This window comes from Loxodonta africana, chromosome 21 (genome assembly GCF_030014295.1).
Source record: "Loxodonta africana isolate mLoxAfr1 chromosome 21, mLoxAfr1.hap2, whole genome shotgun sequence".
NCBI lineage: Eukaryota > Metazoa > Chordata > Mammalia > Proboscidea > Elephantidae > Loxodonta > Loxodonta africana.
Window position 1 is genome coordinate 50,426,360 of NC_087362.1, and position 25,280 is coordinate 50,451,639.

Genomic DNA, 25,280 nt, shown 5'->3' on the forward strand with positions numbered 1-25,280 from the left:
TTTTTTTTTTAGGAATTTGAGGCTCTGTTCCACATTTTTCTCCCCTTCTATCAGGCTCCATCTATAGTGGTAGCCAGGCACCACCTAATTCTCATCTCAGGGTAGATGAGGCTGTGGTTTGTAACTTGTTTTTTGATGTAAGAAGTACAAAGAGTTATGGGGGCACTGAGGAGGGACCTATCCAAGGCAGGGACCGGGGATGCTTCCTGGAGGAGATATGAGTGTGAGTAAGGGGGGTGGTAGGAGAAGGGCAATGTTTTGGGCACAGTCAGCTTCAGGTGAGGTCTTGAGGGAGGGATGTTAGAAGAACAGAAAGTTTATAGAGAGGTTGGATCTGGGGGTGGGAGGATTTCCTGAGAAACCATTTGGTGAGTAGGGAAGGCAGATAGCATGGGTTTGGTTATTCATCCGAGCCCTGGTGGTGAAATGGTTAAGAGCTTGGCTGCTAACCAAAAAGTCGGCAGTGTGAATCCAAAAGCCACTCCTTGCAAACACTTTGGGGCAGTTCTACTCTGTCCTATAGGGTCGCTATGAGTCGGAATCGACTCAACAGCGATGGGGTGGGTTGGGGGTTAGCCATTGTCTTAGTCATCTAGTGCTGCTGTAACAGAAATACCACAAGTGGATGGCTTTAACAAAGAGAAGTTTATTCTCTCACAGTCCAATAGGCTAGAAGTCTGAATTCAGGGTGCCAGCTCCAGGGGAAGGCTTTCTCTCTCTGTAGGCTCTGGAGGAAGGTCCTTGTCTTCAGTCTTCCTTTGGTCTGAGAGAATCTCAGCGCAGAAACCTCACGTCCAAAGGATGTACTCTGCTTCTGGCACTGTTTTCTTGGTGGTATGAGGTTCGCCTGTCTCTCTGCTTGCTTCTCTCCCCTACATTCCAAAAATGGCTGACCTAAAACACTGTCCAATCCTGTAGATCTCATCAATATTACTGCCACTAATCCATCTCACCACAGCATAGTGACAGAATCCACAACACATAGGGAAATCACATCAGAGACAAAATGGCAGACAATCACACAATACTAGGAATCATGACCCAGCCAAGTCGACAGATATTTTGGGGGGACACAATTCAATCCATAACAGCCATCTTACAAAGTTTGGATTTTATCCTAAAGCAGTGACAGTGAGAAGCCTTTGAAGGATTTCAGGAGTTGAGTCTGGGAGGATGGTGAGGATGCACAGAGAGAGAGAGAGGCTGTGAGAGTGGGAGCAGAGATAGAGGGAAGAGAATGAACACCAAAACCTCTTTAGGAGGAAAATGAACAGGCCTGGTGACACTGGATGATGGGTGGGGTGAAAGGGCCCCAGAGTTTCTGCTTTTGTCAGTTGGGTGGAGGGTGGGGCCGCCTGCTGCCATAGGACAGAAGCCAGATGACAGGAAGGAGTAAGAGGTGAGGTAGTAGGGAAAGCCAGTGTAGAGGTCTCCTGAGAAGCCTGTGAACAGGACAGACAGGCTCCGGATGCAGGGTTGACTTTTTCAGAAAGAACATTGGTGGGAAGAAGTCTTCAGAGGGGCAGGCACAGCCTCTGGGAAGAGGATGGCGCTGGATAGCATTGCTGGTTCCAGTAGCCTGTCCTCTGAGACCTGGGGGTAGGGGTTATCTACTTCAGAGCCCACTGTATATATAGGCTGGAACCTGGAGGTCCTGAGTTCGAGGGAGAGAGAAGTGACAGCAGAGCTAGGCAAGGACTGGGTCCACAATCTCCAAGGCACCTCTCTGCCCACCTGGGTTCCAGATCAAACCCTTTGCTTACTGGCCCATTTCACGAGCTGAACCAGTCCCTGTCAGCCCAATCTGGCCTGTAGAGGTCCAGGCATGGTCACTTCCACCTTCAGGAGGCTATGCTGGTCTGGGGCACTGGGGACTAGGGCCCAGAGCCAGACCTGGGTCTGCCCCGGGGATCCCTTAGCCCCCGGGGAGAAAGATTGAAGTGATTGCCTATGAAGTTAAAGTAAACAAGATTGGCCCACTGTCATGTATCCCAGTGGGTGGATGGGGAGAGGGCCAAGGAAGGACAGAAAAAAGAGTCCTGGACTTAATTTCAGAAGACCTGGGGTATTGCTCTTTTATGCCTGTGTGATTCTGAGAAGCAGTGTCCCCACCTGGACATGAGCAAAGAGAACCCCTGCCAGGGCTGTGAGAATTGACTGTACTGTTGTGTGTGTGTGTCTGGTAGGGAGCACGACAGCGCCTGGAGTAAGGAGGCGGCTGTGTGTACCAGGGGCAGTTATGTGCCCTGGCTGACAGAACCAGAGCTGCGGTGAACTGAGACGATCTCCGAAGGTCCGACCCCGCCGGCATTGCGGCCAAATCGATGCCTGAGGGCTCCTGGCAACACGGGTCCCGCCCCACTCTGGAGAAGCTTCTTTCAGTTGAGCCTTCCCAACTAGAGTCGATCCGTGAGGAGGATCCCTCTCAGAGTTTGGCCTCCACTCGGAGACTGCCCTCCCGGCGCTTGGGCGGAGCTGAGCTCCAGATGTCCCGGCGCGCACAGCTGGAGAGTCACGTGGCAGCGGCCCCGGGCCCCCCCTTCCTGCCAACGCTGCATTTGGCCCAGGCCCCGTCCATGGCCGCCCCTAGGACCCCGCGCTGAGCCCCGGAGGCCCCGGCGTGAGTGTCTGGATCCCAGGGACCGGCTTGCGGAGGGAGGAATGAAGAGCTGGGGCCCCAAAGAGGGAGGTGCGGCCGGGAGAGTTGGGCCGAGGCTCCCTGCGTCTCCCATTCCGGGCCTGGGGACACTGGTCTGGGCCGGGGCTGAAGGTGGGGGGTTGGAACTTTCTCCTTTTCCGGAGGGTGTATCAGGGCCCCGAGTCGAACGAGCGGAGGTGGAGACCCCTGGAGCGTAGCCTCCGCCCCCTTCCTTCGGGGAGGCGGGTCCAGGAGCCCCTGCCAAGCTCCCGCCTTGAGAGCCCCTGACTGCGTCTCTCCGCAGGGGGCGCCGGCGCCGGCCACGCCGACATGCGTCGGAGGCTGCGCCTACGCGGGGACGCGGCGCTCACGCTGGTCCTTGGCGCCGCCCTTGGCCTCCTGCTCTACGTGCAGCGCGACGGCGCGGCCCCGACGACGAGCGCTCCGAGACCGCCAGTAGGGAAGGAGGTGCGGAGGCCCAGCTCAGTGCCCCGTGCATTCCAGGCACCAGACGAGGGCACAGCCCTCTTGGCCTACGAAGGGGACACACCGGCACCGCCCACGCCCACGGGACCCTTTGACTTCGGCCGCTACCTGCGCGCCAAGGACCAGCGGCGCTTCCCGCTGCTCATTAACCAGCCGCACAAGTGTCGCGGCGATGGCGCACCCGGCGGCACACCCGACCTACTCATCGCTGTCAAGTCGGTTGCTGCAGATTTCGAGCGGCGCCAAGCCGTGCGCCAAACGTGGGGTGCAGAGGGCCGAGTGCAGGGGGCGCTCGTGCGCCGTGTGTTCTTGCTGGGCGTGCCCAGGGGCGCGGGCGTGGACGGGGCTGACGCTGAAGAGGAGGGCACGCGAGCGCATTGGCGCGCCCTGCTGCGCGCTGAGAGCCGTGCCTACGCGGACATCCTTCTCTGGGCCTTCGACGACACTTTCTTCAATCTAACGCTCAAGGAGATCCACTTCCTGGCCTGGGCCTCAGCCTTCTGCCCCGACGTGCGCTTCGTTTTTAAGGGTGATGCCGACGTATTTGTGCACGTGGGAAACCTGCTGGAATTCCTGGCGCCGAGGGACCCAGCACAGGACCTGCTTGCAGGTGACGTGATTATGCAAGCTCGGCCAATCCGCGCGCGGGACAGCAAGTACTACATCCCCGAGGCTGTGTACGGCCTGCCAGTCTACCCGGCGTACGCAGGTGGCGGTGGCTTCGTCCTTTCGGGGGCCACATTGCACCGCCTGGCAGGTGCTTGCGCACAGGTTGAGCTCTTCCCCATCGATGACGTCTTTCTGGGCATGTGTCTTCAGCGCCTGCAGCTCACACCCGAGCCTCACCCCGCTTTCCGCACTTTTGGTATCCCCCGGCCTTCTGCTGCGCCACACCTGCGCACCTTCGACCCCTGCTTTTACCGAGAGTTGGTCCTGGTGCACGGGCTCTCAGCCGCTGACATCTGGCTTATGTGGCGCCTGCTGCACGGGCCGCGCGGGCCAGCCTGTGCGCATCCGCGCCCTGCCGCTGCAGGGCCCTTCCGATGGGGCCCCTAGCCACCCATTACTGCCCAAGGGCATGGCCCAAGGTCCCTGAACTCAGACCCAGGATGGAGTGGGTGGAGGCTGGAAGGGGTTTTCCAGATTGGTGGGTTATTGCGGTCTATGTGGTTCTTTTCCAGGAAGGAGGGGAGTTTGGGATCTGGCCACGAGATACTACGGTGTAGTCTCCACAGAGTCCTAAGAATGGAGGTTGAACTTGGCTCCTGCTGGCCCACTCTGCAGGGAGTTGGTCTGGGACCAGTCTAACGGCAACCCCCTGAGATAGTCAGGGATGAGGTGGCGGACCCGTGTTTAGTCTTCCCAGTTAAGTAGGTGTGTACTGCGGGTGGGTGGCGGGGTGCTCCTGTGCTTATTCCTTGGTTTGGAACCCCTGGGATGATGCAGGGGAGGCCTTTCTCAAGGCTGACCCACCTGGAGGTGTGGGGGGCCTGGCCTCAGCCCTCATTCAGCTGGCACCATCCTGCCACCACTCAACCTGAAGGCACAAGTTGTGCTTCCTCCCTGTCCCTCCAAATTGGATTCCCAGCTGTGTCCAGGTCTTTAGCTCTCCCCATCTTGAAGTCTGCTTTCCTGGACCCAACCCCTCCTGGGTTCTGGTCTGGCTGACACATGAAGGATGGAGCCCCACACACAGGGTCTACTGAGTGCCTGGTCCCACCTAGTCTTTCCCCATCCCCAATTACCCATGACACAAGAACCTCCACCCACACAATTATGCCAGTCTCCTGCTGGAGGCTGTAGAGCCAAGGACTGTTTTTCCCCTAAAACTCCTCTTCCATAAAATTGCCCATATTCTTTAACTCCCCTTTCTCAACAAAAAACTAACACCATCACACTTATTTTAGTATAAACATCCCAGCAACAGCACATGGTGGGCAGTTGCTCAGGGCATAGGTGCTTTATTGGGGCGGGTAAGGATAGAGATGAGGAAGGTGGATGGAACAGTCCTGGCTGCCCCTGATGGGATGTGTGGGAGTCTCTGGCCAGGCCACGGTCCACATGGGAAGACACCACAGTCAAGTCATAAAGTCATGGGAGTGCCACAACAGCCCTGGGCTGTTGGCCCAGGAACCACAGAAGCCTGGGGCAGGTCCCCTGCGCATTCATCACTAGACTATACAGGATGAGGCTGTACATGAGTTAATTACAAAAGAATCATATTTACAAAAATCTGTACACACACTTGAAAAACTCACAAAATTGTCATCTATGTATCACAAGTTGCTAGACCAAAATATTAAAAATGGGATAAAATTATCTATTTCTCTCCTCAATTCTTTTCAAAAGGTTAATATTTTTAAAGCACATATGCTACTTTCCTTAGCAAGACCCATGAAGAGACCGAACAGACCCTCCTTGAGCCCCCAGAGGCCTGGCCAGGGGACACTGCCCAAGGCAGCAGCAGGGAGCCAGCCCACAGTGCAGAAAAGAATGCTGAAACACACCAAAGGAAGGAAGATGTCTTTGGCTAAAACTTTGGCATCAAATAAAAGAGGCAAACAGAATGGAAACATACAGCCCTGTCAGCCAGGTTGGGGCAGACCAGGGGCAAAGGTGACTCTGAAGGCTGGCTCCGAGAGGGGAGGAGACCCAGCCTGGGCATGTTCCTGGAGGCTGTGTTTCAACCATTTGGGGGTACCTACTGGGCCTGGCAGGGAGCTCGTGCAAGAAAAGAACAGGGAAGGGCAGGCGGGCCAGATGGGCCACAGCCAGCTCACCAAGTAACTGAAGTGGATGTAGTGCAAATGTCACAACCAAGTACTACGGACATGCTACCTGCTTGCTGTAAGGGTCACGTGGCAAGGTGTGGCGAAAGGCAAGACTCCTTATCTTCGTCCAGGATGTCTGTGTCCTCAGCCACAGAAAGAGCCCAAGTTTTCCCAATGTGTGTGGGACAGGGTTGACAGAACCCTGCCTCCTCGTGTGTTGGTCGAGAGCTCCTGGGTCCAGGTATCAGGGCTCAGAGTTTGTGCTTCTCTTGGCAGTCCGTGTCCTCTGCTGGTTGGTGCCCATAGGCTGAGGATGGACAGAGGAATAATCTGGACCCTCCTCCCGCTGCAGAGCACCATGGCCAAGCCCCCCCTCAGAACATCACAACAGCCCTTCAACACTGGCCAGGTGTCCAAGAAATCCCACAGGGTGGCACTCGTGGCCACTGTGTAGGATATGGTGTACAGTTCCACGGGGCAGCAGCATGTGTGGTGGTGTCCCTAGGAAAGCTCTGCTGTTCTCAGGTGGGCACCAGGCCTGGGGGGGCCATAGAGGGTCACTGAGGCAATGTGGTTGTTCTGCATGACCTGGTGTGAGAAAAGGACAGTGGGTTGTGGGGGAAGGTGGCAGGAGTCCATGCCCCAAAACCACCAGTGGGATCAGCACTGGGACTATGACTCTAGAGAACAGACCTGAGGCAGGCCTACATATGGGGCTGGGGATCGTGCATGCAACATAGCTGCACACAGGGCTGAGCTTCCCAAATGTCAACACCTCTAACTTATGCTACGGGCCACCTCTGTCCTCAAGGTCTTTGCCTGTTCCTCGTGGGATACATACCCTTCACCACACCCACTTGTCCAGCCCTTCTGGAATGGCTAAGAGCCTGCTGAAGAAGGTATGACATCCACAAGGGAAAACAGGGGCAGCCCATTCTTATTCCAAGCCGGTGAGGCCTCCACAGTCACTTAGCCACAGTATATTCATTCACATGGCACTCCAAAGCCCCTAACACCCTGGGCTGAGCCCCACTTGCCCCGTGGTTCCCTTCCCTGCTGCACCCATGTTTTCAGATATAAACATGGAATTCCTGTTACCTCTCTTCTTGGATACAGACTGGTGCTTCAGCCTTTAGACCCTGAATTTCCCCAACACCATTTCTGAACCCTCACTGATAAATGCACAGGCCAGCTTCTCAGCAGACAGGGTTGCTAGAGCAGGATTAACCTGCCCAGCATGGCACTTAGGCCCTTCTCAATCTCCCTCAATCACTTGCCTGTCCCTGCTATGACCACTGACCCCTCAGGCAGGCTCTCTCTCGGGTCTCAGGGCTTACCTCAAAGATCATCCGCTGAAGACCAAAGCAGAACGTGGAGCCAAAGGGGTTGGTGTTGTTTGGGGAGGATGACCTGAGGCCGGAGAAGCCAGAATTAGAGGGGGCAGAAGGAGGCGAGGCTAGGCCAGGCATCCAGTCCCTTTTGGGATGGGGGCTCTTGACCAGTGGTCTCTTGTGGCTGTTAGTATATGTCATTCTCCCACACAGGCCCTCGAGGTCCTAGGAAGGAAGTGGCTTCACTCAGCTCTGAATCCTATACAGTCTAACCTGGCACAGAGTGTCAGCACAGAAAATTATCATGGAATGGGACTGGGGTGGTGAGAAGTCAGGAGAGAAGGCCTTTTCAAGTACAAGAGAGCTTCAGGCAGCATGGCAATCAGAAATGGGACTAGCAGGTAGCAGTCCTGAAGGGGACAAAAGTCCAGGCCAGCCAGCCAAAACCTCCCGACCCACCCCTTAAATCATAGCTAGGGGTAAGGGGGCTTCCATCCCTGAAGGTAACGGGGGGAGATAACCCGTCATAGGTAAACATGCAGAATAGTCAGCCCAGGCCCAACGTGCAGGGTGGGACAGGAAATATGTTGTGGCAGCACCAGCAATTTCTGTAATTTGTAAGCAGTACCCACTGCTGGGCTCCCCTGGGCTGTGAGGAGCAGGATGGGGTGGTAAGAAACAGCAACCTCCCACTCACCTGTGCAGGACCACAGGCTTCTCCACAGGGTGGCCCAGGAGCTCCTGGATGTTGTCCCACTGTAAGAGGAACGGTGAGCAGCAGCAGGAGGTTAGCAGGGACCTGAACAAGCCTATGACCACTGTAAGGCCCACACCCACCTCATTCGCGCACCAGGTCAGGGGGGAGGGTAGTAACTCACCTTGCTATAGGTCGTGCATGTTTCTGTCTGACCATCTGCGTTTTCTGAAAAGAGAATTATCAGGCAGTTGATAGCTGGCCCAGCCAGGATTCAATTCCACACTTGTTCAAGTAGATGGCTCAGCACCACCTGTGGCCCCAGCCCTCGGCAGAATCCAGACCTGGCCAACATTTGCATTGAGCTTGGAGCACAAAGGGAGGGCAGACAGGCTGGCTAAGAGCTCCAGTGTGGAAGAGGTAGAGGAGTGAGCGAGGTCAATAGGTGTGGCCCACACCAAGTGGCAATGGGAGCCGTCACAAGGCTGGCAGGCACTAAGGACGGGCTAGGGGCACCTGGATGATTATCTGTGGATAGTAAACTCTTCCTGCCAGAGCCCGCAATCCCATGGTGATAGAAAAAGACTTATAAACAGTTTTTTAATTTGAGGAAAAGACTTTTAAGGCCTCCAGGAGACTACAGGCTAAGAACAAGGAGCTCAACTCAGAGGAGCTAAAGCTATGGGCAGAAGTAGGTGGGCAAGGCTCAACAAGCCAACCACTACCACCCTCTCCGCTTGGATCTTTCTCCCTTCCTGTAGTGATAGACTGACTCCAAAACCCCTTCTTTCCCGTGAGGGCATCTACTACTCACCTTTCTTTATGGCTAGTGGGATTTTGAACTCACAGCGGTGGTAACTAGAGAGAGAAGACAGACGGAGTAAGGGCTAGGCTTCCTGGGAACCCTGATGACCCCTACACCCCAACTTCCCACCATGGAAAAACAGAACCAGATGAACATGCCTGCCCAAAGCCCTGCCTCCGGGCCCATGACAGCGTTCATTGGGGAACGCCAGATTTAGGCACTGAAGGCAAACAGAAATGCGCCTGGCCCTGACAGAGACTGGAGAAATCCTTAGAGTATGCTCCCTTGGACCCTTTTAGCTCAGTAAAGAGGTGACTCCTGAGGTTCATCCTTCAGCCAAAGACTGAACATGCCCATGGGACAAAACAAGACTAAAGGGGCACACCAGCCCTGAGGCAGGGACTGGAAGGCAGGAGGGAACAGGAAAGCTGGTAATAGGGAACCCAAGGTTGAGAAGGGAGAGCGCTGACATGCCATGGGGTTGTTAACCAATGTCACAGAACAATGTGTGTACTAACTCTTTGATAAGAAATTAGTTCTGTAAACCTTCATCTAAAGTACAATAAAGAAAAAAAAAAAAAAAGGAGACATTAAAAAAAAAAAGAAATGGACCTGGCCCCAGGGTCTGAAGACTTTATCATCCAGGATAAGACACAAGCCTTCTGGACTTACTTCCCCATTTGTAGAATATACGGCACTGGGCAATGTGCCAGGGTCACAACAAGTACTCAGTAAAAGAGGTTCCTTTCCCATGAAACAGGAAGAATTTAGGTATAGAATAATTATTTAGTGAATACTCAAAGCCACAAGCTCTCTTTCCTGGGGTTTTTACTTCTTGGAGGGTCAGGAAAGGTATACTCACATGTTAAAATTATAATGCCCAGGGTAATTGGTATGTAAGACAAACTTCTTCACTTTGTGTGTATTCGCATCAAAGAGGATGTCCTAGGGCAGAAAACAAGGGTGATCAAGTAGGGAACATTACTGAAGCAGGGCAGGGGCCTTTCCAATGTCCAACTTGGGGATGCCCACTCCACAATGGGGATGCCTGGGGACAATCACTTCCTCCCAAAGAACAGTCAAAGGGACAGCTGAGGTCAAGTAGCTTTTACTACACATCTTCAGTAAGGGGACTCAGCCATCTATAGGCACCCCACCCTAAACCTTGAACCACTAGAGCTGGAAGGCACAGGTGGCTACAGCACCCACTGCTTGGGACTAAAACACGGTAGGGAGAAATTCCCCACCAAGTACCTGCTACAATATAGCCAACTGAACACAGATTGTGGCTTAAAGGCTACCAAGAAGATTCAGGTGTCACCTGACTCTTGAGGGGCTCAAGGTACTTGGCTATTCTGATGTCATGGCTGGCCCGGCTTCCATTATACCCTTTTTGTGGGGGTGGGCAACCACTAGAACTAGAGTTCCAGCCTGACCTCTCACCAGGACTCACACCTGGATTTAATGCTGCCTACTGAATACTTCCTTTTGCCCTCCAAGCCCTTCCCAGCTTTATATCCTGCCAGGCTGTTCAGGCCTGTGACCCGAAGGCTATCTCTGACCCTACCCCCGTTCCAACACCCACACTAAGTCCTGTTAAGGTAGGTCCTGTCTCTCTCTCTTGCCTGCCACCTATCATTACTGGCCCTCAAACACAGAGGTCCACTTCGCAGAGCACCATTCTCTCCCACCACCATCCTACACGCAAGAGCATACAATCCCACTGTGGCTCCCCCACGACTCCTGGAGATACCATCCATCTGGCTTCTGCTCCGTTTTTCCCACATGGGCAGACATGGCCTCACCTTTCTGCCTCAGAGTACTTTGATGCCCCTTTATATCACCAAAGTACTCTGTCTCAGGATCCCCATAGGTTCAAAGGCTAAAAGACCCAAGATCCAGGCCAGCCTTGCCCTGAAATGTATCTCGTTGGTGCAGTGTATACACATTGTTTCTCATACCTGCATCCTATCCATCAGCTGGACTGTGAGCCCTGGTGATGGCTACCAGCTCCACCTAGCACCCTAAGTCAGAGCACGGAGCTGCCTCTGGAGTGACCCCCTAAAAAAAGATAAGCACGCTCTCATTGTCTCTGAGCCTTCCTTTTCTTCTTTTTTATTGTACTTTAAGTGAAAGTTAACAAATCAAGTCAGTCTCTCATACAAAAATTTATATACACCTTGCTATATACTCCTAGTTGCTCTCCCCCTAATGAGACAGCACACTCCCCTCCACCCTCTATTTCCATGTCCGTTCAGCCAGTTTCTGTCCCCCTCTGCCTTCTCATCTCCCCTCTAGACAGAAACTGTCCACATAGTCTCATGTGTCTACTTGATCCAAGAAGCTCACTCCTCACCAGTATCATTTTCTATCCCATCCTCCCAGTTTTGTGACTCCAGGGTAGGGTCCTATGCTCTACAGAAGTGCCGCTCCCAATACATCTTAGGCTCCATGATTTCTACAGCCTCTATCTACAGAGATGCTTCTCTAACAACAGGAGTTGAGGCACACCAGGGAGCTACCTTTGTGGCAGGGAAGGTCTACCTTTGGGTATCACTGTCTATGCGAGACAACACTGTGCGAAGCCAGCTGCAGCTAGGCTCCCTGATGCCCTGGGCACACATGCAGCTGCATGTGTGCACACAGGTGTGTACAGGAACACTGCCCACCTGACACATGTCCACATCCACAGAAATGGAATGCTTCTCTAAGGTATCAAAACTTACCACCCCGAGAGTAAAGTAGTTAAAAAAGTAGTCATTGCACTTGGATGGAACTTGCTTATGAGGGGAAGGAGAATGAATTTTCATCTGTTGGGAAAAAATAACAATGAATTAAAATTCAACCCCTTAATACAGCTCTTAGATTAACCAGAAGTTTACAAACTGTGTTCCTTGTATACCATTAAGCTGCTGGGTAGGCAAGAGTGTAGGGAGTCCCAACTGCTGGTGCTAATGAATCTAGGAGGAAGAGAGGGCCAGCTGTGTCTGACTGTGGGCTGGGCCCTGGTCTCCAGGAAAAGGTAGGCTGTATGGACAAGGACAAAGACAGGGGAGTTTGACCTGCCTGATACTTCTCCATCAGCTTTAAATAAAACAGATTCTAAGGGGAAACAGCAAATAGTTTATATTTACTCAAAATTAATGTTGATTTAAAAAATAAATAGAGACATTGCCTATTCATTCTATAATCACATTTCCCTACCTTGTCTTCTGACTTATAGAAGACCTTGTGTGGAGAGCCAAGCATGCTGAGAACATCTTGGCAGGAATCACCAAAATACACTGAACGTTCAAATACTCGCATCTTGGCATCTGCCAAGAGGCTAGGTCCACAACCTGTAGCAAACAAGGGAAAGGTGGTCAGGTTCCTGAGCATAGTCTGAGACCCAGCAGCCCAGGGACTTAGAGGCTCTGGAGAGGCCACTGGTTGCCTGCTGCATTACCAGTCTGGCTGAGGCTGGTATGCAAGCAGAAACACCCAGTCACCAGGGCTCCAGACTCTGAACAGGTGGAGTCCCTGGCCACATGGAGAATATGGTGTGATAAAGATCACAACCAAAATATCACACAACTGTGATAAGATAAAGTGCTATGGAAGTATATAATGGGGTTCTATTATCTCTTGACAATTTTCAGGTTCTGATGAGATACAGGGATTTATGTTAAGAGGTAGTTTATTATACAACAATTTTTACTTCCTTCTTCCTGAAGTTCACAAGTCTGTTTCCAGTTATACCTGTCCTCCAAGATCATCAATACCTTTTAAAAGAAACCAGGGAATGAACACTTCGTTTTAGAAGGGATCTGAACAGGAAGGCTTAGAGGGAAGGTGCTAGAGATATGCAGACTTCTTCAGTGTAACCCCCAGCTGCATGGAGACTGAACCTACAGGACCACTCTGTAAAGGGCCAAGAGTGAAGCCCCCATTAACTCACTTCCCACTTCTACACACATACTTGACAGAGCCTTCCAACCCAGATAAGACCCACTTAAACTCAAAAGAGACAAACCAGGAAGGTGAAGAAATGAAACAAAACAAAACCCCATTTGATTTGCCCAGAGTTTCTTCTTTGGGAAGACTCGTTAAACCCTTTCTCTAACACATTTCAGAGATACTTCCAGTTAACCTTCTGTCTCTCTCTCTCACACACAAATGTTGAAGTGGTTATGAAACAGGCACAGCAATAGAATGTTGAAGTGGTTATGAAACAGGCACAGCAATAGCAAAATAGCCTCCTTCTGTGGATGAAGAGACAAAGTATTTTGCTCAAAATTAAAAAAAAAAAAAAAAGAGCAAGAATCAGAGGACTATAATTCCTGGTACCATCATAATCTCTGAATTCACTTTACTTTGAATAGGGCTTTTTTGTTGTCAAAGCTCTTTCATGTACAACAGTCCATTTGCTATGTACAGAGACTCCAAAACCAAAAACACCAAAGCTACTACCGTCGATTCTGACTCATAGCGACCCCATAGGACAGAGCAGACATGCCCCATATGGTTTCCAAGGCCGTAAACCTTTACATAAGCAGACTGCCACATCTTTCTCCCATGGATTGGCTGGTGGGTTTGAACCACTGATCTTCTGGTTAGCAGCCTAGTGCTTAACCACTGTACTACCAGGGTTCCTCTAAGACTCCAGGGATCCAGAATCTGAAATAACTAGGTACTGAGCTCCCCAACTAACCCGAGAGAGCTTCAGTCTCTAGTCTCAGTACATACACTGAGTAGCAAATAAAGGCTGGTGTTTAAATTAACTGGGTCCTGGGAAAACCATGGTCTGCATTTATCTTCTGTCCATAAATCACACAGCCTAGGTAAGGCTGGGTGACCTACAAACCTCACCAAAAGTCTTGTCAAGCTGGGTTGTGGGCCGAGAGTCTCCACTGGCTTGCTACATTTCTCTAAGTACCAGATACTTGAGAATGTTTGCAGGGAAGGGACTCTTCACAGGTGAGTCTCTTGTCTTACTCTGCCTGAAGCCTACTCAGGTTAAATTACCTCAGCTTTAAGAGACTACTTTTTAGTTTCTGGTACCCTGGAATGGATCTTCCTATAAATTATTGTTGGAATTGAGACAGCTGAGCTGACTTCCCATGTTAAAAACATCACTCTAGTCACACTCCATTAAGGAAAGAGATGTGAGAAATGGGTTGGTTGAGACAAACGACCCACCTGCTTGCCCAAGGGAAGCTCTCAGGGAGTAATACAATTACTGTGAGGTCCTGACTTAACAGACAAAATGTTTTTTCCACTGACTGAGCAGTGAGAGGTGAGACTGCTACAAGTGTGCTGCCCAGAGTGCAGCTAGAACTGGCTGAGACCCTCACTTCTCCTGCTATCACCTGTGATGACTAACTACCTCGATCCTTGACTACCCTAGACACAAAGGTGCCTATTTCAAGCAGTAATCCTCCTCTGAGACGACAGCCACTAAATCATTTGACCTCACTGCCACATTTCAAGTGTAACACTCTTTTAAGTAGCTGGTACTGTGCCTTGCTTAGAAAACTACATTTTAAACCTGGAGGTCATTAACTGTCTTATTGTTCAGGGCAGTGAGTTCCCAGTTTATAGATCAAATTCTTAATAGTTAAGACCTGATGCTCCAGAAACTGATGCAAGACTCCAACTTATAAACAAACGTCAGCTAGACTATGAGCTCCATGAGGGTGTGGCAGCTCTGATTTTACACAGGCAACACCCCACTGGAGACCCCTGTCTTATTAAGTACAGCCTGAAGCCCAAAACAGGTGGGATTTCTCCAGGCAGGAGAAAACCACAACATGAGGCATGGATCTGGAGAGATCAGCTACTGTAGGCAGCAACACTTTCTTGTTCATGGCCAGCAAAGTGTGGCCAAACCACCATTCAACAAGTCCCCCTGCCCGCCTAATCTGAGAACTCGGCATTAAGGGTGGAAAAGGGGAGAGCAGACAATACTGCAGCCCACATGATAGATCTCCAGGAAATAGCCTGGGAACCACTGCAAAATTACATAAGCACCCAGCATACATAGGGTTACGCGTATGCTGACAGAAGCATTGTTAACTGTAGTATATTTACATCTGCTAATGGTAAGACTACATCCTATCCCTTCACAAATTTAAATGAAAGCTTTAATTACAAACATCTGCACCATTTGCCTCCTACCAATTATATCTCTAAACGTGTGGGATTTTAGAATTTCTCAACATGGGTGTAATGGGAACCTTCTACCTCAAAGTCAGTAACTGACCTGCGGCAAGGAGGCGAAGTCGTAAACCTGAGGGTCCAGTTCCATCTCGAAGAACATCTACACTCTCAGCATACACATTGCCCAGGAAACAGCTCAGGGGCATCACAGGAGCCCTGGGGGCAGGCACAGAATGAGCAGAGGCTTTGCCTCCTGTCCCAGGAAACCCATGAACTCCCCCACTTACTTGGTATCCTGCAGGCTGTTTCCACTATAGATGTACATTCGTTTCACAGTCGCTCCGTGGGGAATCTGAAGAGAAGCTAGGCCATGGGCAAAATTGGGCTGTAAACACATGGCAAGAACTTTACTAAGGGCACACTGCTGGTCATATAAGTCATGCACTGGACCTCCCCAGCACTCACAGTCTTTAAGAACTGGCCAGGTCAAACCTAGCCCCAGGTCAATAAACCCACCCCAGCCATGCCAAGTTCACCTTTAATTCTACTTAGCTTTTCTTTCCTTCATCAGGGCAAGTTGTAGGAATGCCTCCTTTAATAAGATGTAAGCCTTATGAAAATCTCTCATTTTCCTAACCCTCAGGGTGTTGTTGCCTAAGGATGAATGAAACACTGCCAACAGATAACTGAAAATCCAGAGGATAAAACCTCTCAAATTCTAGGCCACTGAGAAAAGTACACAGTGACCAGGAGATTTAAAGCAAAGTAGGAGTGGACTGATCTCTGAGAAGTGAGCCTGCCCTCACTCACTCTGCAGAAGGAAGTACCCTCTTCTTGGGATTGTCAGCCTGGGCTTTGTTCTTCCTCCACCACCCCTATCCTGCCCACTGGCCCCTGAAGAGATCAAAGACAAGGAAACCAAAGAAAGGGCACCTATCCTGCCTGCCCCAGGGCACTGTCTGCTGACCCATACTACCTGGGCACTGGGTAAACAAATACCAGGAGGAAGGGAAGGGCTAACCTCGTACTTGGGAGCCTCGGTCCATGAGTCTAACTGAAAAGAGAAAGACAGTCCTCTGAAGTTGAGGTGGAAGAGCTGCTCAGCAGAGTTGTACACTGTGGGAGTGGGAAGGTGGAAAAAAGACATGGTTGACTGGCATCTGAAGTTGCTAACATAAACCAGCCTGGCAGGGAGTAATGACTGGCAACATCTTCCTTGAGTCTCATTTCTGAACTGACCTATTAGGCCAGTGAGAGGAGCTTTCCTTTATACCCAAGTACCCAAACCCTATGGGAACTTGGGTTCAGGGGTGGGGCTGGGATGGTGCCACTTGTCAGGTTTATCACTGCAGGCTGCCACTGATGACCAGAAGAATCAGATGGACTTAGCTTACCTCCTGGATGGGTTGCGCCAAAAGACTGGTCAATCTGCTCAATGGTGGGCGCTATGGCCTGAGAGTTAAAATGCACTCCACTGAAAAACAAAGGCTCTTTTTAATACCAGGCTTCACATGATGGGCTTACAGATCACAGGTAACTGTGGCTGGAAGAGTTATTCTTAAAACAATGATCTCAAAGTAAAAGTTTAATTAAAGAACTTTTAAATAAGAGAGAATTAATGAGGTCAGAAAATGGTCAATTCTTGTGAGGCTGATATACAGAGTTGATCCTCTGGGCCTCCCAAGATACTTGTGGACAACAGACATAGTCCAGAAACAAAGAAAAGCTGGTCTCAGCCCCATGGCATTCCCAAACTCAGTATGGCATTCAGGCTACAACAAAGAATGGCCAGAGAAAGACATGGTTGGTGTGTTCTTCCAGATGCATCTTAGTAGTTCGAATTGAAAAGGAATTTTCTTAGAAAAGAAATCGACATATCTTAAGAGAAAGGGTGTTATCCAAGCAAGGCAACCTGTCTCCGTGACAGGTAGAACAGCAGGTACCCATAGGCTGGGTGGGGGAGAGAGATGGATTCCATGCAAGTACAAAAAAACTGAGGTGAGCCTGACGGTAAAGAGAAGTTTATTTTCTCTTGATTTGAGATGATGAACATGAAGACAAGGAACTTATGACTTTACGGAGGCAGCGTAAAAATAATTTTTTTTTTTAAATTAGTAGTATAATTTATGGAATGCCTCTATTTTACCAGGCACTATGCTATATACTTTACCAGCATTATCTCATTTAATCCTCACAGCAACCCAGCAGCCACAGTACTGGCTTCATTTCTCTGATGAGAGAACAAGCTCAAAGCGGTTAAGTGACTTTCCCTAGGTCACAGAGGTAATAAGTGATGGAGCTACAATTCAAACCTAGGGCAATGTGACTCTAGACCCTGCATTCTTACCCACCACTGACTCTTTAAAAAAGAGGGTAGAGAAGAGAAGCCAGACCTTGAAGTATGAAGCCCCAAGAAAGACTAAAAGACACTTAAAATCTGCAGGGGCCAGTGCTTTTATACATTTGCTCATTCACTCCTCCATCAGCAGGTGCTGCTTAGGCCTGTCCTGGGAGTTGGGCCCTGATCACATCTTCACAAAGGAAAGGAGCAGCCTGTTAAGGAGGACCAAAGAAAAGGGTATTCTAGATGTCTCAGAGTGCCTTCGCAGAATCAAGGCTCAAATATTTGTGCACCAACATGATGGCGTCTTTAGAAAGGTTTTGGAGTCAGACCCATCTCTTGCTCACGAAGACAGGTGCTAAGAGAGGCTTTGCAGGAGAGGGCAGGAGACAGCTGCCTTTGAGTGCAGGTCCTGTTTCGTTGTGGAGATTAAGTAAGATAACACGTGTTAAGTGTTTAACGCACAGCACGTTATTAAAGAGGTTTAATTCTTTTCCCCAGGCTTGGAGGGTGTCTCAAGAAATCATGGCACCTGGGCGACTGCAGATGGGAATCCGTTACTGACTTACTGAGTGTACAAGGTAAAACTCATCTATACCAAGTGTGACATATAGCAGCGGGGAGAAAACTTACCAATATTTTAACTTTACTTTAGTCAAGTCATATACTTCGATCACCTAAAAATAAACCCAAATGTTTAAGAGTTATTAATGCTCTGAAGTTGGTAAGATGAGACTGAAAAATATTTAAAAAAAAAAAAAAATTTATAGAGTAAAAAAAAAAAAGTATCACTAGCTGAAATTCTCCTGAACCACTGAACATCATCTTTTGTTCTAATTTGAAAATTAGAGGAAAAAACACATACCACGCAATTACCATAACTACCACCCCTTCCTCTAGTGGCCTGCGCAACAGACGTCTGTGGATGCCCTAAGGCAAGGCCCTTACCCTGATCCACCGCTGGGCCATACCAAGGAAGGCAGCATACCCCTCAATAGGACAATGACACACTCCAGAAAAACAAATTCATCTAGCTAGCTTGTTTAGGGTATACTTTGGACACTGAGCCACCCTCTCTCTATCCCATACCTTAGTGCATTATAAAAGCCCAAATCAAGCCATTTTAAAATATAACTCCAAAATACTGTGGTTTACAAAACAAAAAGATAGGGGGAGGGGCAGATATCCTGCTAGAAAACAGGTCATATTACATTACATATTACAGGACAAGTGTGACAGTATTCAGTTATGTCTCTCATGAAGAACATTTGGTTGAACTTGGAAATCCTCTTGGTCAGTTTGTTCTTTAATGGGTTCAGCCTCAGATGAAATGCCAAAAACTCAGGGCAGAGACAGAGGAAAAGGCACTGAACACTCAGCAATCAATGGTGTCAAATAATGAGCACTATGAGGTCCTCTGTGCTATGGTGCCAAGGGCTCGGCAGCCAGTAGTATGGCTGGCTAGGGCCCGGGGCACCATCTACTAGCCTCTAGCTGGGAGGTTTGGCCCTCACTGAGGAAGCACAAGTAGAGCTGGCTCAGTGTCTGTTTGTCCTGCCAGTCCTACTAATCTGGCCTAATCCTGGAAGATACTGTAGGGACACCTGGGTGCCAGAGCATTTGGCATTGCCATAGAAACCAGAACATGGTAGTTTACTCCTGGCCATAGTAGTCTCACCCTGTCCTTAACTTTTTAGAGACCATACACTGAACCACAAGTTGGAAACCTCTTGACCATTATGCAGCTATCCTGATCCTACTTGCTGGAAAGGATCACACTGCAAGAAAGGGTAGGGGAATAGTTGTGATTCTGAAGACAGCCAGTACCCACTTCGGAAGCCTGACAGGGAGTCCACCAGGCCTGCAGCCCAGGCATCTATGGCCAATGGTGTCTAAGGGAGAGGCAGGGGGCCTCAACCTTCAGCAAGAAGCCCTGCTTATAGCAGGGGTAGGCATTCTGCCTCCTTGACTGCTGCCCATATGCTGACTGATGGTTCCAAGGGCTGCCTACCACCAACCCTATGAGGGTGGGCCTTGAGGATGTTCCTCCTGTATCACTGTCATCTACTTACTGACAGCCCAGCCTAACACTTAGGTGTCTCAGCCCTGTCTCCTCGATAGTGTAACAGTGGACCAGAATTAGTCACAGGGCCTCCTAGGACAGCAAGGGACACAGAGGGCTGACCACCTTGGGGTCCTTTGTGTCACCAGGATAATCAACTAGCACATTCTGGCCAATGGAGCTTCCTGAGCCTCAGGGACAAGCAGATGGGGAAGACTTCAAGCTCCTGAAGGCCTTGGTTTCCCCAGAGGGAACAAGACATGACAACAGCCAAGATAAGGAAGGAAAAGACAGGTGGCTGTAAAGGCTACAACCTGTGAAACCTCATTCCACAGGGATTTCTCTCAGGCTCTGAAGGCTGGGGGAGGGGACTTTAGGAGACAGCATCAGGAAGAGGTGGATTCTGAAGTCCTTGGATGGAGGGCCAGGTAGATGGGTCAGGTTGGGCCTGGAGCCAATCACCTAGGGGGATCACTTGCCTCAGTCTCCAGAGGTTCAGACAGGGCCCCAGTCCCTCCTTCTTCAGAGCTAACAAAAGGCAGACCAGAATGGTCAGGTTCTAGTTAATCTCCTTTCCCATTCAAATGTACTTCCCATTCCTAACATTCTTTACACAGTGTGTTTCACTACTTCTTCAGCATTTCTCACTTATTTATTTCCTATGCCCATCAAGAGGGCCCAAGCCATTCCCATTTTCAGTGGTCAGTCACCATACAATAGTAATACATGGAATACATGGTTAAGAGCTTACGTTAGGCAGACCATGTATCCTCTGTCCCTCACTTGCCTCACTGGTAAATATGGCTAAGTACCTGCTCACTTTGCTTGTCAGGATTAAACTAGGAAATGTATGTAAAGCACGCAGCCATGTGGCTAGCATGTACTAAATGTTCACTAGACGTTTGCTATTGTCCTCATCATGTCGTGATTCTATGGGCTGCCTAGCCATCCTTTATTATTGCCCGTTTGAGTTAGGTTACTTCCAGCTTTTCACTATACAAAGCTCCACTATAAAAGCATTTGTCAACATTACCTTTCTCCCAATCTTTTCAAGTTTCCTAAAGTGAGTTTACCAAGTCAAAGGCAAATTACAACTTGTAAAGGCATTTCTATGTTACCAGATTAATCTCCCCAAATTTGTGATTAAATCACATTGAGACCATCCTCTACCTTTCGCCAGCATGAAACTTTTGGCCAGTACAGACAGGACCACTGGGTCCACAAGGAGAGGCAAGGGAGTTGTGGGGCTAAGAATGTTTACATTGCACTCTGTTTTCTGAAAAACCATCCCTTGAAAGAGGAGCTCTCATTTCAAGTAAAGATTCTCTTTCCATGTTCTGTCTTCTCTCCTCAGCAGCTGATTTTTGATGGGGTGATAAGTGGGTAGTACCCAAATCTTTTGGAAAGGCTACTCCATAACCTAACCAGATGACAGCTCTGACATGCCACTGCCCAGGACCTGGACATGCCACTGCCCAGAGCCCACAGTCAACCTTGTGACTCTAAAACATGAGTCTGGTGTCATGTGACTAATTTGTGAGGCTCAGGCATCTGTAAATAGGGTGTATTAAAAACATCCTGGAGTGAAACAGTGTTAGCAAATTGTACCTAATGCCAATTAAAACAAGCCTACACACCAGGAAGTTGTTTGTTTACATTTCCTCAAAAGGGTTAAAGAATAAACTCATCACTGGTGTTTTTAACTCTCAGGTCCCAGCATTTTAGGAAGAACAGTTGCCATTTTCTGTCTTCCAGGTCATATTGTCTGACACAAGAATGGCATAAAGCCAAGATACATAAACCTGACTATAAGGTCATTTGGTCCTATTTTACAGTTAGACCTCATTTTTACTGTTTAAACAGACTCAGGGGAGCTATACTTAGCCCCTCCCTTGTTTTTCCACAGCTCTTCAAAATGCTCAACTCTTTTCCCTCCACCTTTGGAACCTGGACCAAAGTCCTTCCCAGCCTCTTTTCACACCTTATCCCGCTCCACTTCCAGCTCGATAACCCTCCATATTTTAGGGGAACAGGCACAGTTTTAGGCCCCTGCATTATGATGGTCTCTAAATCGAAGAGGTCCACACTCATGTTAACTGGCTCCATAAAGACTGGTCCAACTTGACATGAAACATTAGTTGTCATTTATAGTTACCTTAAGTCTCTGATTGAAAGCGTCAAACAGTAGTTTGATCCCGTCCTGAGTCAGGTTAAGGATGAGGTCATGGCTGAGAGGAGACTGCAAAACAAAAATAAAACACATCCTGAACAACTTACTTCCTCAGTAGCACCTACTGAAAGCTTTACAATATAAAAAACACAGGAAATATCTAAGTGCAGGTAGCCCCTCTCTCCTTCCAAATAATGAGGTTTGGAAGCCAGAAAAAAACAGGTACATTGAATACACAGTATCTTCTTACTTCCAGCCTGCAGCTGCTGCTTTATAATACTGGCTGGAAAGACCCTCTCCCTTCCAGGTTTTGAGTAATAATATCTGGAAGAAAGGGCCAAAATTAAATGACTATTTTCTGTTGAAGCTTCACGATCCACATATGTAACATGGGTTTACTGCTGTCAAGCCTACAGAGCAGTTGGTGAGGAATGCGGGTCATGTGTAAAGGCCTAGCCCAGGATCCAAGCCCAGCAGATACTGCTTGCTTTATGTCAGCTGAACCTATATCCACTCGTACTCAGGCTGTTTGTGCCATACGTGGGGAACACATTTTATTCTTGACTGTTTTAGGCCAAATTTCGATCTGATTTTACATGAGATATTATTCTTCCTCCCCATCCCCACATTCCATATCACATGTGCTTCTTCCTGAGAGCCTAACTCTAAATTCTAAGGAGTTACATTTCTCTATAAACCCAGTGCCGTCGAGTCGATTCCGATTCATAGCGACCCTATAGGATAGAGTAGAACTGCCCCATAGAGTTTCCAAGGAGTGCCTGGTGGATTCGAACTGCCGACCCTTATGGTTAGCAGCCATAGCACTTAACCACTATGCTACTGGGGTTTCCACATTTCTACATATGCCCCTTCTAAATCCTAGAGGGAGGGGGATCCAGCACAGAGCCGTGGACAGAGCTGGTGAGCTGGTGACCTTATAATTAATCTCTCAAAACTTCTCTGAGCTCTGGTTTCTTCAAGAGAATACCATCATCCCTTCCCCCCAGGGCTGTTGTGAGGTCAGAGACAGTAGGTTAGAAAACACCAAGCACAAGACCCAGCACAAAACATTCTTTCCTCTTATCTCTAATTTGATTGCTTCTGGTCCAAAGCCATCAATTCAAGGACTCAATTTCTAAAGACTGTCCACAGCCCTGGGCCAGGCTGCCCAGCAGAAGAAGGAAAACATAACTACCTAAAATGCCATCCCTTCCTGAAACTAGCACACAGCTGCTCAACGAGTTTAGAGAAATGTCTTCATAGAGCTTCTCAAGGTAGACAGAAGGAATGACAGAGACAGAAACATGGGTTGGAAGGACAAGAAGCCAACTCAGGTGCCACTGCTAGTGCGGGCCTCATTGCGGAAATTCTCTTCAGAGCTTTCTGGGAATAGCTCAGACTATCTGCTCTCCTCTACCCACCTTGATCTTCACAAGGCAGATCTAGGTATCTAGGTATCTAGGTGGTGCCAGGTGGCACCACCATGCCTGGCAAAAACTAGAAGAATGTTGTTAATTCTCTAGTAGGTCTGCATGAATGTCTAAAACCACTAGGTCTCAAGCAAGATAATGGACTAATGAATCCTGACCTTAGGTCACCTTTTCTCAACTCAGAACACTAAGTTCCACTTCTGAAAGGGCCACTCCATGAAGGTAAGCAGGATGAAGCAACATTTTAGTTTCTTTCAGGATCCTTGCTTGGAGGAATGCTGGTAGGATCTGGATTTCCTTCCACTCCCAAGATCTGATCATTTTTGCCCTGGCACTGCTGCATTTAGGATATAGCTAAGATTTTTCGAAAGCAAGCAAATCATCCTCATAAAGTTTTATTGGTACTTTATATCTCTAGAACCAAAATACGCACATCCTATGTGGTGTTTAAGCAGCCCTTCCAGTACCCCAGCACTATGCTGTCTTCCATACTAAACAGTTCAATAAATAAAGCTGTTTGCTGCTAGTCATTAACATCTTTTCCCTCTAAGAAAGATGGAACCTATTTGATAAGCACATTTAATTTACAAGGTGTAATTTGCCTACAGACAAGGAGATATTTCTGAAACTTTTAATGGGGACAAACTGTTCTCGGCACTTGATAGGAAGCCAAGAGGCAAATGGGAAAGGAAATGAAGAGGGCAGGAGAAAAGGGCAGAGCTCTAACATCATCTCCTCTTGATCCTCATTAAAAGATTATTCTATTATTAGGAAACTATACCCCAATTTTCTTTTTTTTTCTTTATACCCCATGAGTCAGAATTAACTCAGCAGCAATTGTTTTGGGTTTTATAGTCATTTAACAGAAGGATACCTAGATTGGTTTTTAATTTGACGCAAAACACAAGACTAAGAAAGGAAGAGCAATGATATAAACCAAGGTCTGGACTCAAAAACTCATGTTTTCCAACTGGTTCCAGCTGCTTAGAAGATGTTAGGGAAAATTAGCTTAATGCTAACACTACCTGTTTGTACTCAAATGTTGGAATGATAGGCAACAAAGACAAGCTCTGGCCCTTTGTCTAAGCAAGACTGGAAAGCCCCACTGAAATCTCACCCACCTGCAATCCACAACGTTCTTCATGTCAAAAATAAACCATCATTCGCTTTAGGATTTGAAACTAATTGGAACAAATGAAACTGAAATTATCAAACCGGTAGTCAGAGGGTCTCAGAAAAGCCATCGAGGACATCCTGTAGCCTGTGTAGGGTCAAAACCATTCCAAGAATTGTGACACGTAGGGGACCAAAGGCTGCTCCACATGGCAGCACGTGATCTGTGTGGCCGGACTGCAGATTTCAGAGTTCAGGGGAGGAGAGATTGCTCTTTCAGAGAGATAATAAGAAACTGATATCTAAAAGTCAATAAAATAGTCTATAACTCTACTTATAAAACCACAATTAAAAAAAAAAAATTCTGGTGTTCAGAAAGCCCTTCTCTGCTCTTAACTTACAGAAAACGTCCTCTCTGTAAGTACACACGACATTATAACATAGGGTTAGTTCTTAGCACAATTGATCAACGTTTAATAGAAATTACCATAACACAGAGAAAAAAGAGTAAGATAATATGTCAATTAATGGGGAAGAAACAGCTTGCAATTTTCAAGTGCTGTATCATTCTCACTAAAGGGCTGATCATATTATACCTGCTTCCTTTCAAGTCTGGGATGCTCTACTAGCTAGAGACACAGATTGCAACAATCTTGAATGTAAACTGATGCAATCAATAACGCAGAAATGATAATTTTAAACGCAAAAGTAAAAGACAAACACCCTAGAAGGCCAGAGACAATCCTGAGGTAACCTCCCAATGAAAAGTCCCTGTCTAAGGGCCAGCATCTAAGTTAAACACAGATAAAACCCAGGCTCAGTTACTACTGCTTTTCCTAACCTGACAGCACTAGATTATCCAGACCAAAAGTTTCAGAATAAAAAAAAAATGTGCTTGGTAACTGAGTAGTGCTGGAGATTCTCCCATTCGATCACAATGACCCAGCAATCCCTGCCTGTCAGCCTCCCAGAGCATCAGCCTTTGGAGGTGATTCACTGATTAGGGATGCTATTTCAGTAAACAAATCAGCTGCCACTCACCTGCTCACTGTAGAGGACCTGAACATTTTTGATGATGCGACAGTGCTTCTGAAGAATGGCTACTGCCTGAGCCAGAGGCATTCCTGAAACAAAGCAAGGATATCTGTGTGGTTATTCGGGCCATTCATTTACTGACATCTACTACTGTGCTAGGCAATGGTCTCTGCAATAAAGCCAGGGGTGTGGGCCACTAAAGTCTACAGATACATAAGTAAATAAAACTTAATAAGCAGTAAGAGCTAGAATGGTTAAGCAGCAAG

General features: G+C 48.4%; 2 protein-coding genes across 3 annotated transcripts in view; one reads left to right on the forward strand and one right to left on the reverse strand.

The window, feature by feature from the left end:
- On the forward strand, positions 1–5,691 carry B3GNT9 (UDP-GlcNAc:betaGal beta-1,3-N-acetylglucosaminyltransferase 9). Its single transcript, XM_023556544.2, has one exon. The coding sequence runs from the start codon at positions 2,969–2,971 to the stop codon at positions 4,178–4,180; it is 1,212 nt and encodes a 403-aa protein (XP_023412312.1). The 5' UTR covers positions 1–2,968; the 3' UTR covers positions 4,181–5,691.
- The window catches only part of PHAF1 (phagosome assembly factor 1), a 26,453-nt gene continuing 6,221 nt past the window's right edge, over positions 5,049–25,280 (reverse strand). The window contains exons 2-16 of one of the 2 annotated variants that reach the window (XM_003417111.4): positions 25,021–25,103; positions 21,422–21,505; positions 17,838–17,881; positions 16,258–16,337; positions 15,885–15,979; positions 15,151–15,248; positions 14,967–15,079; positions 11,930–12,063; positions 11,452–11,535; positions 9,588–9,670; positions 8,735–8,778; positions 8,105–8,148; positions 7,924–7,982; positions 7,233–7,305; positions 5,049–6,483 (exon numbers count right to left, since the gene is read on the reverse strand). In XM_003417111.4, the coding sequence (XP_003417159.1) occupies positions 6,397–6,483; positions 7,233–7,305; positions 7,924–7,982; positions 8,105–8,148; positions 8,735–8,778; positions 9,588–9,670; positions 11,452–11,535; positions 11,930–12,063; positions 14,967–15,079; positions 15,151–15,248; positions 15,885–15,979; positions 16,258–16,337; positions 17,838–17,881; positions 21,422–21,505; positions 25,021–25,103 (1,205 nt within the window). In that variant the 3' untranslated portion in view covers positions 5,049–6,396. The other variant, XM_023556543.2, reaches the window with a different exon arrangement.